Source organism: Lotus japonicus, chromosome 3 (assembly GCF_012489685.1).
Source record: "Lotus japonicus ecotype B-129 chromosome 3, LjGifu_v1.2".
Classification (NCBI taxonomy): domain Eukaryota; kingdom Viridiplantae; phylum Streptophyta; class Magnoliopsida; order Fabales; family Fabaceae; genus Lotus; species Lotus japonicus.
Window position 1 is genome coordinate 65293329 of NC_080043.1, and position 19684 is coordinate 65313012.

At 38.3% G+C, this 19684-nt stretch overlaps 1 protein-coding gene across 1 annotated transcript; it reads left to right on the forward strand.

Moving 5' to 3' along the window:
* The first annotated feature begins 4780 nt into the window (after positions 1-4780).
* LOC130745306 (SUN domain-containing protein 1) lies at positions 4781-15431 on the forward strand. Its single transcript, XM_057597491.1, has 2 exons — positions 4781-6020; positions 14908-15431. The coding sequence occupies exons 1-2, from the start codon at positions 4974-4976 to the stop codon at positions 15211-15213; spliced, it is 1353 nt and encodes a 450-aa protein (XP_057453474.1). The 5' UTR covers positions 4781-4973; the 3' UTR covers positions 15214-15431.
* Positions 15432-19684: the final 4253 nt, after the last annotated feature.

Sequence of the window (19684 nt, forward strand, 5' to 3'; positions counted from 1 at the left end):
CTTTATTAATGATGATTTTGGTAATCGAAGGTCTTTTCGGATAAAAAGTCACAAGACCTCACTCATTTTACCTGACAATGTGCTTGTCACATACACCAACTCGAGATCCAAGGAGGAGAATCTAATGAGCTTTGACAAAGTTGAGAAAGTAACTCAGCCAGATGATGACTGGCTACTTCAATTAGTTTCTAAGCAGGTTGTGGCAGTCAGTTTACTCCTGCCGAAGAGAGTTAATGAATATCGAGGGGGCATATTTTAGGCTGACAGGCCCTCTCAAACAGAAGGACGAGAGCATGCTATGGCTCTGATTGGATCTAATGGGCATTGTTGGCGGCTCCAGGATAGTTATGGACCGCTTCGGGGGCGCGATGGAGATATATTGATGGCCCGAATCACTCTCATGAAACTACTTGACTACGTTTCATATCATACAACCTAATTTTGTATTGAGAACTATATGTGTTTGATTGAACATATTGCTAGAGGTAGACCAAATCGGGTCTTATCAAGAGTGTTGTATGCATCCTTTTGACGTCCGTGATTTTCCAGAGAAGAGGTAATAATTGTGATTTGTGAATGCTTGGGTAATCTTGAGTTGGAAAAACAAAAGATATTTCTTAATTTTCTCACATTTCCAATAAATCTCAAATAATACACGTAGATTCCCTTAATTCGATTCAATCCACATGAATTCCAATCCTCAAACCACATCATCGATCCATGTGATGGTCAAAATTATCTCATTCAGGAAGTAAATTCAATGAGATGGCAGAGGAATCAAACATGAATTTTGCAGGGAATATGTGTATTCTCTAGGTGAAGATTCAATTGAAACCAAACGAATTCAAATAAGATAAAGTAGATTTAATTCACTTCGTGTGGTGCAAATTCATAAAGAAATATGCTTCAAGTGACGCAAATCCACCCCCACTTGTCATGTCAGCGCCAAATTGTCAACAAACACCCCTCGTAAGGTCATTTACTCTTTTCTGCGTCGTAAGACCACTATTAAGGGAGACAGATCTGGAAGCATTATGTTCAAGGTAGGTGATAGACAAACTTCCATTAATTACTCCATTTATGCCAAATGGTCACTATTAATTAATTCATATTCATGATTCATTATTCATTCTATTCATTATTTTCATTTTCTTTGACTGTTTTCAATTCAAAAAGATGATGACGATGATATCGAGGCAGCGTTTGACTTCGATCCTACCAAAATTAGCCTATTTGTGTCACTCCAAGGTATGTCTTTTATTCACCGACAATGAAATAAAGATTGGAATTTGGATTCATTAGGAATATCAAAATAGGGTTAACGCTTCCCAATAATTAAAAAAGGTGATAAGAAATAAAATACTAGTAATGTATAGTAGAAAACTCAAACTTGTGACAAACGCTGCGGAATGGCAAATGAAATGTAGCAATTAATTAACTGTAAATTGACAAATTACAATGAGGTTCAGATTGTGCACAATTCAATTCCATCAAACAAATCAATTTACAATTTCCTAAGATAAGTACAAAGGAATCTCTCTATTCAGCAAATCCTACCTACTCAGCCACACTAGCTAGGATTTTAGAACTAGACTAATATCTTCCATCAGTGCATTGGAAATTCTGCAACTTGTGAGTGAATAATCGTACAACTTCTCTAGGTCCTTAAAAGAGTTCAAATTTTCATCAAGAAAAATTATTCTCTTCATTTGTTGTACCCTCATCTTAGCATCTTCCATTTCCTCCTTCTTTTGCAAGCCCAACAAGCTATTATGTGAGACCAAGATGGTATCCAAAAAATGTTGCTTTGGTTTGGGAATACCTCTAGCCTTTTTAGTGGAAGCTTGTATCTTCAAAGAATTATAGCACAGATTCTCTTCATTACTAGATTGAAGCGGTGATGATAATTTCCTTTTAGCTTCTACCAACAAACCACCATGATTTCCGGCGGTGATGTTTTGAAAAGGCGTTTGTTCGGGTTTTAGAACTAGACTGATATCTTCCATCAGTACATTGGAAATTCTAGAATCTGTCAATGAATAACCGCACAACTTCTCTAGCTCCTTAACAGAGTTCAAGTTTTCATCAAGAAAAACTGTTATCTTTGTCTGTTGTACCCTTCCTAGCAGCTTCCCTTTCCTCCATCTTTCGCAAGCCAAACAAGCTATTATGTGAGGTCAAGATGGTATCCAAAAAATGTTGCTTTGGCTTTGAAATAAATGTGGCCTTTTTAGAAGAAGCTTGACTTTTGATAGACTTAGAACACATGTTCTCTTCATTATCGGATTGCAATGCAAATGATAATTGCCTTTTCGTTTCTGCCAACGAACCACCCCGATCTCTAGCGACGACCTCGGTTTGCAAAGGCTTCCGTTTTGGTTTTTCTTGCTCTGCTTTTTCTCTCTCAGTCTCAGCTACCTAGAGATTCTCCATAGACTTCCACTTGAACTCAAAAAGAGCACTCAATTTCTCATAAATTTGGCGAATTTCATGGTTGGCAGGATAGTACGACATGACATTGCAAAACAAGATTCTGAGATCACTAGTGAATTGATCAAGGTTTGCGTACCCTTGTCCAGTTTCTGTTTCACCGTCTCAAAATCCATCAATGACTTGGATGAAAGATTGCAATCTTCAGCGAAACCCTTTCCATTCTTGAAAACCCACCCATCACGGTGTTCCATTAGCCTCTGTAAAGCAACAAAGCATTGCTTCTTCTTGAGAGGATCCATGATTTCCACCGTTCTTGCAGGTCCCTTGACACTAGAAATGGTTTCTTGAGTGGGAACCACGGTGATTGTTGTCATCTTGGTGATAGAGTGGATTGAGAACAACAGAGCAATGTAATAAACCCTCTTGGAGCCTCTGCCCGTACCTGAGTCACCTTTGAAGAAGCGGCGTATGAACGAGGATCTCTTGAAGGCTGAAATTGTGGAGATCACTAGCGATGACGAAGACTGAGTCGGAGAGTGGTACACGTTGGGGTTTCCGGGGATGAGATATCGAGTTTTGTTTACTTTCGTTTCGTTGAACTTTCATTGTGATTCAAATACTTTTCTTTTGGTTGTAATACAATTGAGGATTTCAAATGTGGGTTTTCACACATGGGTGTGGCCACCGTACTTATATTTTGTTTAATTACATTTTCCATTTTGGCTACATCGGTTATTTTTAATTATCCGCACGTTTCATTTTAATTGAGTCGCGATTAATGGTAAGAGGTTTTCAGTAAATGAATCTTTGTCACTAGTGAAAAATAATAAATTAAACGACGAAAATTCCTTACGAAAATCCACGTGGTTTAGTTACTGTGTGACACTCGAGAAATCGGAGCGTTACATCTAATTAGTGGAGGACCAGCTCTCTTAAGCTAGCATTAAACAAAGGAAGCTCTAGAAGGTATACTTTGAATCAACTAACCAGTACCACCACGCACCACTTCAAGATTAACAGAAAAGATCATACCATTAACGACTGAGTTTAATTCAATTATTTTAAGATACAAGATGGAATGAAAGATTAACGTAAAAGATCATACCGTTGACGACTGAGTTTAATGCTTTAGAAGATGATTGTTGACAAAAAAATATAAGATGGTGATCTAAGACAGTTAGGCCAAATTGTACAACCTACAACAACCCTTGTTAGCGAAGGACCACCTCTGTTAAGCCAGCCTAGAACAAAGGAAGCTCTTGAAGGTACAATTTGAACAAACTAACCAGTACCACCATGCCCCACTTGGACCGCAGGAAAAAATTGCAGCACTTAAAAAATTATAAAATTTTAAAACTGAGGTTTAAAAGAAATCAAGAAAGGAGATTAAGATTGCGAGACCCAACTGTGGTGCAAAGTACTATGGTAGATATGATTCTATTGGGCAAGATATTAGGTCCATTGCCAAATACTTGTAGGATTGAAGAAGAAGCCAAGATCTGTGATAGTGGTTTTGGAATAGAACCATGCCATGGATAATTATCTTCACCTTTTTCTTTACTATTACTAAGAAGCACATGATAATAATTCAAATCAACGATGAGAAATAAGTAACTATCTTCACCTTTTGCCTTGCTAATATGCTTTGGACTGAAGTTCACATTCTATCATAAGTATAACTTTTCTGCTTGCATATATCAAACCAACCCCATTCGATATAGCATATAATAGGTGCTTGGCGGCTATTTGGTTCCTAGGGATGGTAGAGACTTGAATTCATGTTTTGATTCTTTTGATTTTACTTTTGTTTGTAGGACTGGTAATAAGGTGTCTGATCACCTAGCTAGGCGCTCAAGGGAATTCCGCAATTCGATTTGGATTGAGGAAGTTCCACCAACTTTTGAGTCTACTGTTCTAGATGATGTAATAATCTTTATACCTCCATGATTTTTCATTGAATGGACACAATATTTTAAAAAAAAACATTCAACACATGATTGCTTGGTGTGGTTTATTGTCCTTCAAAATGATGATAGAACACAACATATATTAGTACGAACAAATCCTCAAATATAACACAATTGTTGCACAACTTGTAAGGTTTGTTTGAAGTTTCTAGAACTTGTTGGAGTATGATTATGAAATTAGCTAGGCATGTCTAGACACAATTTGGGGCATTTTTAGTATAATAATAATAATTATTATTATTTTTGAAGGAAAAAAATACAGATCCAATAATTGTGTATCTGGGCCCTAGCAAACCCAGGCCCAGTAAGCAAAGACCACACATACGCGATGACCAGTCGCGTCGGTAACCCCGCTCCCCTCCCGCTTCGAATTTCACTACTCACTTCCAAATCAAATCAAATTTTCTTTCACTAAAAAAAAAACTGTCTTTTCATTCAAATCCTTCATCTTCCTTCCATTTCTATTATCAGATCCCACAAAAATTTTCTAAATTCTCCACATTAGGGTTTCCCACATTCAAAACTGAATTCAAGCGGTTATTTCAAATTGAAGCGGTTTCTCGCCGATTTCCGATGTCGGCTTCCACCCTCTCCATCACGGCGGCGAACCCGGGGACGCGACGGAGACCCGTGATCGCCGCCGATAAGAAGACCGCCAGTAATCTCGAACTTCTCGCCAACGACGTCGCCGTTTCACCTGCCGCCGTCGATGCAAAGACGCCCTCCGCTGGCCGGGATCTCAGCCACCACTCGATCCGCGGCGAGGCTTATTTAGAGCCGGCGGCGAAGACGGTTTCCACCGCTGTGCCGGTGAGAAGGGCGAGGAAGTCTCCGACGAAGGCTGAGAAGCCGCGGTGGGTCACGGTGGCGAGGATTTTGGCTAAGAATTTTGTGCTTTTGGTTGTGCTTGCTGGGTTGATTCAGTTGATTCGCCGGCTTGCGTTGAAATCTGATGACGTTGCTGTGGTTGGGTACTCGGGGTTGTCGGAATTCGAGGGGAAGATTTCAGATATGGAGGGGTTGCTGAAGAACACGGCGAGGATGATTCAGGTGCAGGTGGATGTGATGGATAAGAAGATTGAGGATGGGGTTAGCGGGTTGAGGAAGGAATTCGATGTGAAAATTGAAGAAAAAGGCGCTTATTTGGAGGGTGAATTGAAGAATTTAGAGTCGAAGGGAGAGAAATTGGAGAGATATTTGAGTGAGTTGAAGGCTGAAAATTGGCTATCAAAGGAAGAGTTTGAGAAGTTTGTTGTGGATTTGAGGAAGGTGAAGGGGAATGGGTATGAGGGTGGTGGTTTGGATGAGATAAGAGAGTTTGCGAAAGGGGTGATTCGGAAGGAGATTGAGAAGCACGCTGCTGATGGGCTTGGGATGGTGGATTATGCTCTTGGAAGTGGTGGAGCGGCGGTTGTGAGGCATTCGGAGCCCTATGATGTTCGGAGGGGCAACTGGCTCTCGTTACTTTCCAGTGTCCACCCCAATGCTGATAAGATGTTGAAACCCAGCTTTGGCGAGCCAGGACAGTGTTTTCCATTGAAGGGTAGTAGCGGGTTTGTTCAGATTAGGCTGCGCACTGACATCATCCCTGAGGCTGTTACCTTGGAGCATATAGCAAAGGTGATGCAATTTATTCATTCTAAATCTAATCAATTGTTGCACTCATGCCATTATGCCTCATGCCAATCTGTTAGTTGTGTATTTTGTAATTTATTCTTGTGCTTTCTTGAATTCCTGAAAACTTCAAGTAGTTGAGATGTTTGGTATAGGCAATTTGATTACACACATGCATGGTGGATTTCCTGTATGAACTTACATGCCCGCTTTCTAATTGTGGCAAACTCAGTTCTTTGATTTGGAAGATGAGTCACAAATTTCATGTTATGTAGGATCCTAATATATGGTCTTGTCGAAACTAGTTTATTTATTATAAGTTTTGTCCTTTGGGTGATTTATGAGTAACATATGGTCTAGGATCCTAATTTTTTTTTAGGATGTCCATATACTGGCTTTTCAAATCAAGCATTTGATAAGAGAAACAATTATAGGCCATTTTGATTCATGAATGTATGATGTTTATTGCTGTTATCTTTCATTTGAAAGAGTTATGCATTTATAAGGTGTGATTGTTATAGCTTCGTGCTTGTATAGTTTTTTTCTTTTGAACTGTAATTTTATTTTTGTTGGGTACTTTTTTATATGATTTTTGTATGCTAATGATATTGAATCACTAATATGGTTGAGACTGAAACCTTTCTTGATGCTTCAGTCTTATGTATTTCTGTCTAAAGGGTTGTCATTTCTCATTGTCATTACTTTGTATGCATCCTGTTTAATAATTTATGTTGTAGTGAAGTTGATTAACTACATGGTTCTCAATAGAGTGCTCTCAGTTTACACTGTATATGATATGCTATCTTGCACGTTTTTTGATTGGATCTATCAAATAGCCACATCTTGTATCTTTTCTTGTATACAACAAAAGTAAGGTCATATTATATAGTGTAGGTAGTTAGGTACAATTATTTTTGTTCACAAGATTTCAGATATTTGAAAAGTAAGAAAATGGTGAAACTACATGGTTTGGACTGTATAGTTATTTCTGATTGAAGACGGCATCTAGGTGTTCTGCAAAAGGACCAATAAATTTTCTCAAAAGGTGAAAGCTCTAATTAATATATTAGTAATTTCATTTGACATTATGGACTTTTATGGATGAGTGTACTTACATTAATCATATAAAGATGGTAACATTTATAAAACTATAGTGGTTTAATCATGACTTGACCATTCATTGTAATATATGCCTGTTTTCTTATTTTTTTAGAATCAAGCCACACTACTCAGTAAATGATATTCTTCTTGTTCACAATGTGGATGACAAAGTGGAATTTGAACAATTAATTGTAGCACTTCGTAGGTTTCTGAAAGAATAATTTATTATTATGAAATGAAATATGAAAAAAAGAGAGGACTAGGTTCTGATGCTCAACGCTCATGTCATAAAGAACTTGACCTTTTGTCTTTGATGAAGATAAATAAATATATGCTTCCATATAGCATTACTAATGAATCCCATTCTCATTGATATCATTATAATCAGCAAGGAGGTCATTGTCATGTTTAATATTTGGTAGTCCTTTAACATTTCAGCTCACATTATGAGTCTACTACAATCAGATTGTATAATATTTACTATATCCTTCTACTTTGTGAATGAGATAGTGTTGGATGTTAAGTTATTGAATTCAAAGTGGCTCAGATGACCAACTTTTATTCTAGGTTTCTAAATAAGAGTTTTGCATTGGATGGGGTCAGTAGGGATGAAGTTTGTAGAATTATTGTTTTAAGTCCTATGATTTGATGCATGGATATACCAAGTTATTGATATGGTTGGCTACATATTTTCTCATTTTTGGCTGGTACAGTTGCAGATGTATTTTTTTAATTCAACTTCCATGTTGCTTCTCTTAACTGCTCCAATGTTAGTATTGAATTGAATTTGCTACATCTTTGAAGTGGATATTTCTCTTTGGGCTTATGTTTCTAATATAGTAAAAAAAATGATGCAATGGGTTTCTAGACATGATTGTGTATGTTGTCTTTTTTATGTTTATGTGTATATTTGTATATTTATATTTAAGAATACCATGCCTTGTCTGTATCTGATAGGATTCCTATTTCTACATCATTGCCACATGAGGAGCTGATCCATAATAGGACAAATAGGCCTAGAATCTTTCAGGTGTATTCTAGAAGGGGTAAGAAGGGAAATAGTGGCTAAGTTAGTTAGGAGAGGTGACAGGTGGGGAATGAGAGCTGGCAAGTCAGTATCAGAATATAAGGAATAGGAGAGGGAATGTTGAGGATACCTTTTGATATTGTAGTGTTGAAAATGATTAGGAAGTGCTAACTTCCTAAGCGGAGCTCTGCTCTGAGTAAAGGAATTAAAGGAGATTTCTCCATTCCTTCTGTAGTCCATTTTACAAGTTCAATAAAGCTCTCACATATATTTCTCTCATTGCATTACTGATTTCAATTGTTCATTGATCTGGGTCCTAACAAATTGGTCCGACCTACCGGATCGTCGAGGAAGAGCCAGTGAATGCCACCTAGGAAGAAGAAACAAATGGATGCTAAGGTTGACGCTCTGGAAACTGAGATTTCTGAAGTTCGCACCACCCTTGCTGATGTGCAAACTACTGTGAAGGAGAATCACGCGAGCTTGCTGGCGATGCTTGAGCGAGTCTTAGGGAAGACGTTGGCTGATGAAGGCAGCTCAGGAGGAGTACCGAAGGGAACGCCGGCGAGAGAACTACCAATCGGAAAAACGGGTTCTGTGAACCCAAGACCTGAATCGCTCAGTGAAGAGATGCTCTCTGAGTATCGCCATGCGGTGAAGAAGGTGGAACTACCATCGTTCTCCGGCGAAGATCCAGCGGGATGGATCTCGCGAGCGGAGATCTATTTCCAGGTACATGGGTCCGCACCTGAAATCAAGGTGAGGCTAGCTCAGCTGAGCATGGAGGGTCCTACGATCCACTTTTTCAACTCGCTAATCGGAGAAGATGAAGGATTGACATGGGATGGTCTGAAGGAGGCTCTGCTCGGAAGATATGGAGGTCACGGAGATGGTGACATCTACGAGCAGCTGACGGAATTGAAGCAAGGAGGAACGGTGGATGAGTACATCACCGAATTTGAGTATCTCATAGCTCAAATTCCCAGGTTGCCTGATAAGCAGTTCTTGGGGTATTTTCTCCATGGGTTACGATCGGAGATTCGAGGGAAGGTTAGGAGTTTGGCCACAATGGGGGAAATGAGTCGAACAAAACTCCTCCAAGTGACCAGAGCGGTGGAAAAGGAAACCAGAGGAACGGGTTGGGCTCATGGGCCAAGAACAGGAACCGGGTCCTCCGGGTCAAACAGGCCCAGTTTCCATGGACCGGGTAAAACCGGATCCGAGTGGGTAATGGTGAAGGGGCGTGAGAAAGAAGCGGTAGGGTTACCTAACCCATGAGGAATCGGGTCAAAGAATGAAAAAACAAATCCTCTGGAAAAGAAGAGAGCTGGATACAGAGACAGAGGCTTCACCCATCTGTCTTACAAAGAGATGATGGAAAGGAGGCAAAAACGACTGTGCTTCAAGTGTGGTGGACCCTTTCATCCCATGCATCAGTGCCCAGACAAGCACCTGAAGATCTTGGTCATGGAGGACGAAGATAGTGACGACGCTGAGGCAAAGGAGCTTGCGGTAGAAGTAGAGGAATCCGGAGAAGAAGACAACGCAGAGATGTGCGTTCTGAGTTTGGATCACATTTCCAAAGAGAACCACAAGACAGTACGCTTGCAAGGGCAAATCAAGGGAATTCCAGTACTAATCCTGGTTGACAGTGGCGCGACACACAATTTTGTGTCTCAGAAATTGGTGCAGAGAATGGCGTGGCCAGTAGAGGAGACTTCCCCCATGAGCATCAAGCTTGGAAATGGGACACGTGATCAGTCCATAGGGGTAGTCAAGGAGCTGGAGCTCGAGATTGGAGAAGTTAAAGTATCTCCGGCATTGCATCTATTTGAGCTAGGAGGAATTGATGTTGTTCTAGGGATGGAGTGGCTGAAAACCCTGGGAGATATGATTGTGAACTGGCAGCGACAGATTTTGAGTTTCTGGTACAACAAGAAATGGGTCACGTTGCAAGGAATCGATGGAGGAAAAAGAGAGTTAGTAGCTTTGCAATGTGTGTTGTCAAAAGTAAGCCATAGAATTCCCCAGGAGTTATGGGGAATGGAAAAGGGAAAGGTAGAAGAACAACCTGGACTATCACAGCAACGACAACAAGAATTGGCAGAACTTTTACTTTCTTATGATAACGTGTTTAAGGAACCTGCAGGGCTACCTCCAAGGAGGAATAAGGAGCACACCATCAACCTAAAGGAAAAGGAGGGGGCAGTGAATGTACGACCTTATAGGTACTCTCACCATCACAAAAACGAAATTGAGAAGCAAGTCCAAGACCTGTTAGCTACAGGAGTAATCAGACACAGTACTAGCTCTTTCTCCAGTCCTGTGATCTTGGTGAAAAAGAAGGACAACACTTGGAGGATGTGTGTGGACTACAGAATGCTTAATAAGGCCACCATTCCAGATAAGTTTCCTATTCCGGTGATTGAAGAGTTATTAGATGAATTGCACGGAGCAGATTTTTACAGCAAGCTTGATTTGAAGTCCGGGTATCACCAAGTACGTGTGAGGGACGCAGATATTGAGAAAACAGCTTTCCGAACGCATGAGGGTCACTATGAGTACTTGGTAATGCCCTTTGGGCTCATGAATGCTCCCTCAACGTTCCAAAGCCTCATGAATGATGTCTTTCGCCATTTATTGAGGAAATGTGTGCTAGTGTTCTTTGACGATATTTTGATATATAGTAAAGGTTGGGAGGCTCACATGGAACACTTGGAGAAGGTATTAAAATTGCTGGCCCAACATCAACTGGTGGCTAATAAAAAGAAGTGCGCCTTTGGCCAACGAACCATAGAGTATTTGGGTCACTTGATAAGTGAAAGAGGAGTGGCTGTGGATCCAAGCAAGGTACAAAGTGTTTTGACGTGGCCAATTCCAAGAAATGTGAAGGGAGTGAGAGGGTTCCTGGGTCTTACCGGGTACTATAGGAAGTTCATAAGGGATTATGGGAAGATAGCTAAGCCCTTGACTGAGTTGACCAAGAAAGACAACTTCAAATGGAGTTCTATTGCACAGCAAGCCTTTGATGAATTAAAAGAGAAACTAACTACTGCTCCTGTATTGTCTCTTCCAGACTTCTCAAAAGGATTTGTAATAGAGTGTGATGCGTCAGGTGTTGGCATAGGGGCTATTCTAATGCAGGAAAAGAGGCCCATTGCTTACTATAGCAAGGCTTTGGGAGTGAGAAACTTGTCCAAGTCTGCGTATGAGAAAGAGCTAATGGCTGTGGTCCTTTCAATACAACATTGGAGACCTTACCTGATAGGAAGAAGATTTACTGTGTCCACTGACCAGAAAAGCTTGAAACAACTGATGCAGCAGAGAATAGTCACAGCGGAACAACAAAACTGGGCTGCAAAGTTGCTGGGATATGATTTTTAAATAGTCTATAAACAAGGGAAAATGAATAAAGGAGCAGATGCCCTTTCCCGGATACACGAAGGAGCAGAGTTGAGCCAAATCACATCTTTTCCTTTGTGGGAACAGGGTCAACAAGTACAATCTGAGGTTAGTAAAGATGAAAAGCTTCAAGACATCATTAGACAGTTGCTCCATGATCCTAATGCAAAGCCAGGATATGAATACAAACAAGGGGTCCTATTGTATGCGGGCAGGTTGGTAATTCCTTCTACCTCTCAACTCATTCCCACACTCTTGAATGAGTTCCATGCTTCTCCCTTAGGAGGTCATTCCGGGTTCAACAAAACATATCGTAGAATCGCTGCTAATGTTTACTGGGTGGGCATGAAGGGTACCATACAAGACTATGTGAGAAACTGTGATATTTGTCAACGTCAAAAGTACTTAGCAACTTCTCCCGGCGGATTACTACAGCCTTTACCTATTCCAGAACAGGTATGGGATGAAATTTCTATGGATTTTATCACAGGACTACCTAAGTCCAAGGGGTTTGAGGCCATATTGGTCGTGGTTGATCGATTGTCCAAATATTCTCACTTCATTCCTCTCAAACACCCTTATACAGCAAGGAGTATCGCAGAGGTATTTTGCAAGGAGATAGTGAGGCTTCATGGAATTCCAACATCCATAGTCAGTGACCGCGATCCTGTTTTTATGAGCAGCTTTTGGAGAGAAATATTTAGGATACAGGGCACACAACTTAGGATGAGTTCAGCCTATCATCCGGAGTCGGATGGACAGACAGAAGTAGTAAATAGGTGTCTTGAAACCTATTTAAGGTGTTTTATTTCTGATCAACCCAGGACCTGGGTACTTTGGGTGCATTGGGCTGAGTATTGGTTCAACACCAATTACCATGTGTCTACAGGAACAACCCCTTTTGAAGTGGTTTATGGCAGAACCCCACCCACACTTACGCGTTGGTTACAGGGAGAGACAAGGGTAGAAGCAGTTCAGAGGGATTTGATTGATAGAGATGAGGCTTTGCGACAATTGCGGAGTCATTTGCTTCGGGCGCAGGAGAAAATGAAGACACATGCTAACAAGAAAAGGAGGGATCAGTGCTTTAATGTAGGAGAGTGGGTTTTTGTCAAATTAAGAGCTCATAGGCAACAATCAGTGGTAACACGAATCAATGCTAAGTTAGCAGCCAGGTATTATGGCCCTTATCCTATCTTGGAACACATTGGAGCTGTTGCTTACAAACTAAAACTTCCCCCAGGGTCCAGAGTACACCCAGTATTCCATGTTTCTTTACTTAAGAAGGCAGTAGGAAACTATCAAGAGGATGAGGTTCTTCCTGAACTTATAGGGGATGATCAAATGGGGGAATATGAACCTGTGGCTGTGCTCGCAACCCGAACAGTCAACCAGCAAAATGAAGACACCAAACAAGTTCTGATTCAGTGGAAGGGGAAGCCTGCTGAGGAGGCTACATGGGAGGAGACCATTATGATACAAAGTCAATTTCCAACATTCAACCTTGAGGACAAGGTTGCTGCTGAAGGAGGGGATGTTGATAGGATTCCTATTTCTACATCATTGCCACATGAGGAGCTGATCCATAATAGGACAAATAGGCCTAGAATCTTTCAGGTGTATTCTAGAAGGGGTAAGAAGGGAAATAGTGGCTAAGTTAGTTAGGAGAGGTGACAGGTGGGGAATGAGAGCTGGCAAGTCAGTATCAGAATATAAGGAATAGGAGAGGGAATGTTGAGGATACCTTTTGATATTGTAGTATTGAAAATGATTAGGAAGTGCTAACTTCCTAAGCGGAGCTCTGCTCTGAGTAAAGGAATTAAAGGAGATTTCTCCATTCCTTCTGTAGTCCATTTTACAAGTTCAATAAAGCTCTCACATATATTTCTCTCATTGCATTACTGATTTCAATTGTTCATTGATCTGGGTCCTAACAGTATCATAAAATTTGTTAAAGTTAACATTCCCTAGAGTATTATGCAAGACTCACTATAGGGCATTATGGTGGGTTTGATTCATCCTAATTCTTAGAATTCGAGCTAACTTAAGGGTGAGGATTGCTCTACCCTATATAAGGACTTATTTAACCATATCTCTAATCAATGTGAGACTTCTCAACACTAATAAAAGACTTCTGTTCTTGTATTTCATATACCATTATCTCAGATATGAAACTCATACCCTGTCTATATGGAGTGGAACATAGATCTGAAGTGAATTTGATTTATAAACTTTCTTGTCTGTCCCCAAAATTTTGGATTAAGGCCAGTATCATCATTATATTGGTAGGTTGTACTATTATTGTCAGGTTAGAGCCTTGGACTTCTTATAATCATTTTTCAGTGAACTGCTTTGTCAGCTATATCCTAGTTAGTAAGTCACGATGATCTTTGCTGGCCTTTTTCAACTGGGGTTGATTTTAATAGGATTTAAAAGTTAAAACTTTTCTGCTTATGCCTATCCAGTTCGGAAGCCCTTTGCTTAATTACTAGTTTTCATTTCATTTTCTTGATGTATGTATTGTTGATTTAACCATTTCATTTCAATTTTCTTTCATGCTATGTTAATAGCTTTACATTTGTTGTTGATATAGATCAAATCAAACTAATAAATTAGTCTTCTGCTAAAGTTTGAGAAGTTAATTAAGAAGCATATATTTTGTTAAAACAGCTAAAATAAACTGTCAAATTCTCATACCATGGATTAGTGACGATTCAGATGATTGGATTTTATTTGACATATTAAAATTTGAAGATTGATTAATAGATGCTGATGTAACATACTTTATCATATCAAATGTATTTGTGGGACCAGAAGAGAATATAATAACTGAATTTTTTGAGAACCTTTACTGTTCTTGAGGTTATTAAATTTGTTTAGAAAATCGATCATAGGTGATTGTGAAAGATTTTGGCTAATATCTGGTCCATAGGTGGTATTGCATGATAACAATTTTCCTGGTTAAATCTCATTCTTTTCTATATCTCAAACACAACCAGTCATGCTTAGGTGATCTTTTGCTAGACTCTATTAATCTCCTTAATAGTTTATATAGAAAATCCTGCGTTGTTGTGCTCCAATTGTCCTATTTTTTTTTTTACTGCATTGTGGGATTTGTATTTGTGTGAGCCAGTAAGGGAGGACAACATTAGAATTGCTTACAGTAAGGCCATGTAGGCATGTACATTGACTGACTGAATTCCATATGATATGTTGTTTACACTGGACAATGCTTGTATGTGCAAATTTTTTCTTGAAGCCTCTGGTACAAGAGTTCTTTGCTCTGCATTTTTCTTTATTCATTACGTCACTGTTTCTTTTAGTACTTTTGGTTTTAATTACTGATAATTTTGTTTTCAACAGAGTGTTGCATATGATAGATCAAGTGCTCCCAAAGACTGCAGGATCTCCGGTTGGCTGCAAGGGCGTAATGCAGATTCTATAGTTGATACTGAAAAGATGTTTCTCCTCACAGAATTTTCATATGATCTTGAGAAGAGCAATGCGCAAACATTCAATGTGTTGAATTCAGCAGGTTCTGGTGTTATCAACACAATAAGGCTCGATTTTACGTCAAACCATGGAAACCCTTCACACACTTGTATATATCGGTTGAGAGTTCATGGACACGAGCCTGAGTCAGTTTCTATGATGGCATTGCAGTCATAATTCATCTTTTGTTTGCTTGGAATTTTATCAATGTTCGTGTAATTGTTCAGTATTGTTTGTTCAGATGTAGGATAGGAAGTCATGGTCTCTGTTTATACCAGATGCAGTCACTAATGTTCCTTGCTAGAGTTTAACTTCTTAATGCTGTTTCAAATGGATTTTGTATTTAGTGTATGATTTCTGAATTAGGCAGATAGTAGATTTTGGCCTTTTGGGTATGGTGAAGTTCTTTTCGCTTCTGTTCACGCAAAAATTCTAAGATACCTACCTTCCTACTTTGGCCCGTTTGGAAGAGCTTATATGATTGTTGTAGATAATCATTAAAATATTTAATTTTAATTTTATTACATCTAAATTATTTTGATTATTATTGAAATATTTCACCAATTAAATTATGGCTTGAACTACCGGATGTTTTGCCCTTCTCATGTCTTCGTCATGAACTGTAAGTTTGGATCGTGAGAAAATATTAGCATTTTAGATTTCTAAACGAATATTAAAAAAAAAATTCCATTTTGAAGTCTTGACCAATGATCCCCAAAACTTTATAATTGCATGATCAGGGTGGTATATTATTCAGCAAGTTGGTTTCATCTCACATGTGGTCTATTAGTTAGACGAGCATCCGACACCTTGTGTATATACACAAGGCATTGACTTAGATTTTCTTAACTCATCAGTCTTTTCTTTCTTTCTTCTTCTAAATTTCAATAATTCACAGTTTTATACTTTATTGAGTAGTGGAATGAACATCCTCATTTAATAGAATTGTTCGATCACGTACGTTATATAGATCATCTTATAATGGTATATATTGTGGTTGTCACACGAATTTCTCCAATAACTACTATTTTTTTTTTGTTACTGGAGGAAAAATCAATAATTAGTAATTTGATAAAACTTATAAGATAATCTGTTTTTCACAAACAGCAAACTAGTGTGTCATTCCCTTAAGTATTCACCAATGAATATTCTAACTTATGCATAAATTCTAATCTTTGTTTCTGTAATAAAAATCTATCCTATCGTTAAAATGTGAAGTTTATCATAAGTTAATGTAGTTGGTCCCTTCTTGGTTCAAATTGATTTTTTTTTACAGAATTAATTTGATGTCTTGGCAACCTGATAAATTAGAGTCGGACACTGCAGAAGCTAAGTTTTGAGGCCCGTTTGTACACTGACAACAATGCGTCGGCCAGTCCAATGGAACATTCATCGGCAAATCTAGTGTCGCACATGAGCCGCCGCTACATGTCGGCAAGTAGATGCTATGGTTGCCGGTGAATTTCGCGTCGGCCATCAACCAACGCTAAGTATCAGTTTGCCGGTGCAAGTTAGTGTTGGATCGTCCGACTCAAAGTTTTACGTGGTTTTTCATTTTAAAACCTTGTTTTGAGTTAGCTTTGTGTTGGTCAGAATGAAGCTAACTAGTCTAAATTAGCATCGGCGTCGTGGCTGACGCTAATAGCACCCTTTTTCTTATAGTATTCAGAAACAAACACTTTTCTTCTTTCTCAGACATGAGAGAGCAACAACTCAACTTTAATCAATGAAGGAGAGGAAGGAGGAACATGAAGAACATATTTGATGTTCCCTTTGTCAAGAGCCTTCAATCTTCAGAAAACCCTCTCCAATTTTGCAGGAGGAAGATGAACACGAGAGAAGGAGAGAGAAGCGGAAGAAGAACATGTGTGATAAATTGTAGGCTTTTTTAATTCCGTTTTTAATTATTTCTTTTACTTTAGTTTATTTATTATTTAGTTATTTACCAATGGCATAATTAATAGAGCCACGTCATTGATGAAGGCAAGCTAAGCGGCGGCTTGAGTTAGACATTGGATTTCAAATTGACGGACATATCCAATTTGTACAAGTTAGAACGGTAGGGATCAAAATCGCTTGTTTTAAATAAGATGGAGCCAAATCATATGATAGATTGACCAAAGGTGAAATTAACTCTTTCAAAGTAATCCTAGAATTCACAAAAAAAAAAAAAAAATCCTAGAATTTGAACCATTGACTTGGTAAGAAATGTGTTCAACAACTACCAACCGGGCCAATACTGCTAGTAATTAACATCTTTTACATCTTTTTATGAAAGAATGAATGAATATGTAAACACAAAGAAATAGACATCTGAAGAATTTGACACTTCATTGATAAAAACACTTTAAGATCCATAATACAAATTGATTTTGTACAATCCAGTCCTTTTAATTGTACCAGCATATTTTTATGAGCACCCTTCCAATCAGAATGTCCCTTTTCTCAGAGTTGATCACGTGCTGTCTCTAATTCCGGAATTTAAATATCTTATGGGACCGTATATTCGAAATTTAATTACTGGGAACTTTTTATTCCAATTTAACAATCATGTGTCTTAATAATATGCTGTCGCAAGCATATGGCAGATCACCTTAACTTTTTATTTTTAATTATTTTATGTGTATAATCAATCAAAACAGTAATTAGAAATTTTCCAAATTCTGAGCTGATCAGATAGTGCTACATTCCAACCACACACTGGATTTGCAAAATAGCAACATGTTCATATTAAATATGATAACTTATATGTGATGCTGAAACATCTGCCACTTTTACTGTTCAAGGTTTCAACTAAGCTCCATGACATGATCCGGAAGGGAAGGGGAGAAAGGGACACAAGTTGTCTGCAAATTGCTCATCTCAACCCTTATGCAAAAAAGTGAACTAACTTATCTGTTTTCTTTTTCTAATAAAAAATAATATATTATTAATTTTTGAACTAATTTTTTGTTGATGTATAATTGTTTTATTAGAGAGACAAGAACAAAAATACAAAAAAAGAGGGTCATGGAGAACATACATTGTATCCTGATCACTCCTTAGAAGAAGAGCTAGCTCACTTGAAAATTGGTGATGATAACTTGAAATTGGGGTTAATGAGATTGGATTATGAGGCATGAAAGCAGGAATATCAAGGAATGTGTCTGTGAAGTGGGAGTGAAGCAGCCCCACTTTACTTTGCCACATGAAAAAGCAAATGGTCATGGTCCTTTATTTTGGGGAGATTGAGAATGAAGTGCTTTCCTCAATGCCGCCATTTTGGTGTTATTCTAGGCTGGCGTAGTACCACAAAATCTTGAATCAATTAATTTATTTATCATCAAAATCATATATGGGACCATGCTATTTAGCTCTACCCTTTATAACTGGCTTCAATTTTCAGCTTTGTTTTCTCTTCCTTTTGATTGCAATTGCATCATGGTTGAAAAAGAGCCAACATTCATTCAGTTTCTTTTAGATTGGACCATTTGATGATGGGGACTTTACTTTGACCGTCCATTCATCCATTTGGAAGAGCCTCTTTGTAAGCCTATTATATGGTTTTGACCATTTTAACAATTTGTTAAAGGACCCACTTCATTCATGATTTTAGACTACATGTCTACATGACCATGGCCACTTTAATTTTCAACACCTCTCCATAGTCAAAATGGATGTAGCAAGATTTTCTGCAGCCCATTTGTTACATAAAAGAATTCATTAATTAAAAAACTTTAGCCATAATTTGTTTGAGTTCATAATTTCCAAATGCAATGCCCTTGTTCCAATTGGACATCAGTCAAATTTTGTGAATAATAAAACAAAAGTTTACTTGAATTGATATCTTCAATCGTTATTGTAATTAATAATATGATTTCTTATTGATTATTTATTTTTCTTAAGCAATATTTCTAGTTTTAATCTTAGAAAAACGTCGTTGAGAGAACTAGTTCTAAAAGAATATTGTTGATGTCCAAGGTTCGAAAATGTGTTCTATACACATGCATGTTAAATATGAAAAACTAATATAATTTTTTTCTAATGCATTGCGTTCTAATTATATAATCGCGAACAAACTTTCTTAAGCACAACAACAGAAATATATATATTTTTTCCTTTGGCCACCAGTCTCTACGGAGGAAAATGATCACATGAATAATTTGGCTCGGGATACGGTAGTGATATCCCTGGCCACAAGGTATTATTTTTTATCTCAGAGGGGATCGAACCCGGACTAGGAGCCTAGGCGAAATCCCGAAAATGCACATGCACCACTTATGTCAGCAGCGGAAGCCTGAATGCATACAAGATGGTGCATGGTCTTGATTATTTTCTTAGAAAATCATGATTAATGCTTTACAAAGCTATAATGAAAATTTCCCAAAAATGCACCATTTCTCTTCCTTGAAGAAAATCTCATTGTCCCTGTTCTCATGATTGTTGAGAGTTAACGGAAAGCTTCAAAGGGTACTTCAGGCAAGATCTAATGATGACTACGTAAACTTAATTAGTGACTTTATCCTAACTTGCTTACTACCAACACTTTGTTGGTGGATAGAGTAATCATTTTATTTCATGAAATATTTCTTTGAAAATTATTAGTTGAAATTTGAAAATCATTTTATAAGTTTATTGTGATATTAGAAATAAATTTATAATGCAATAC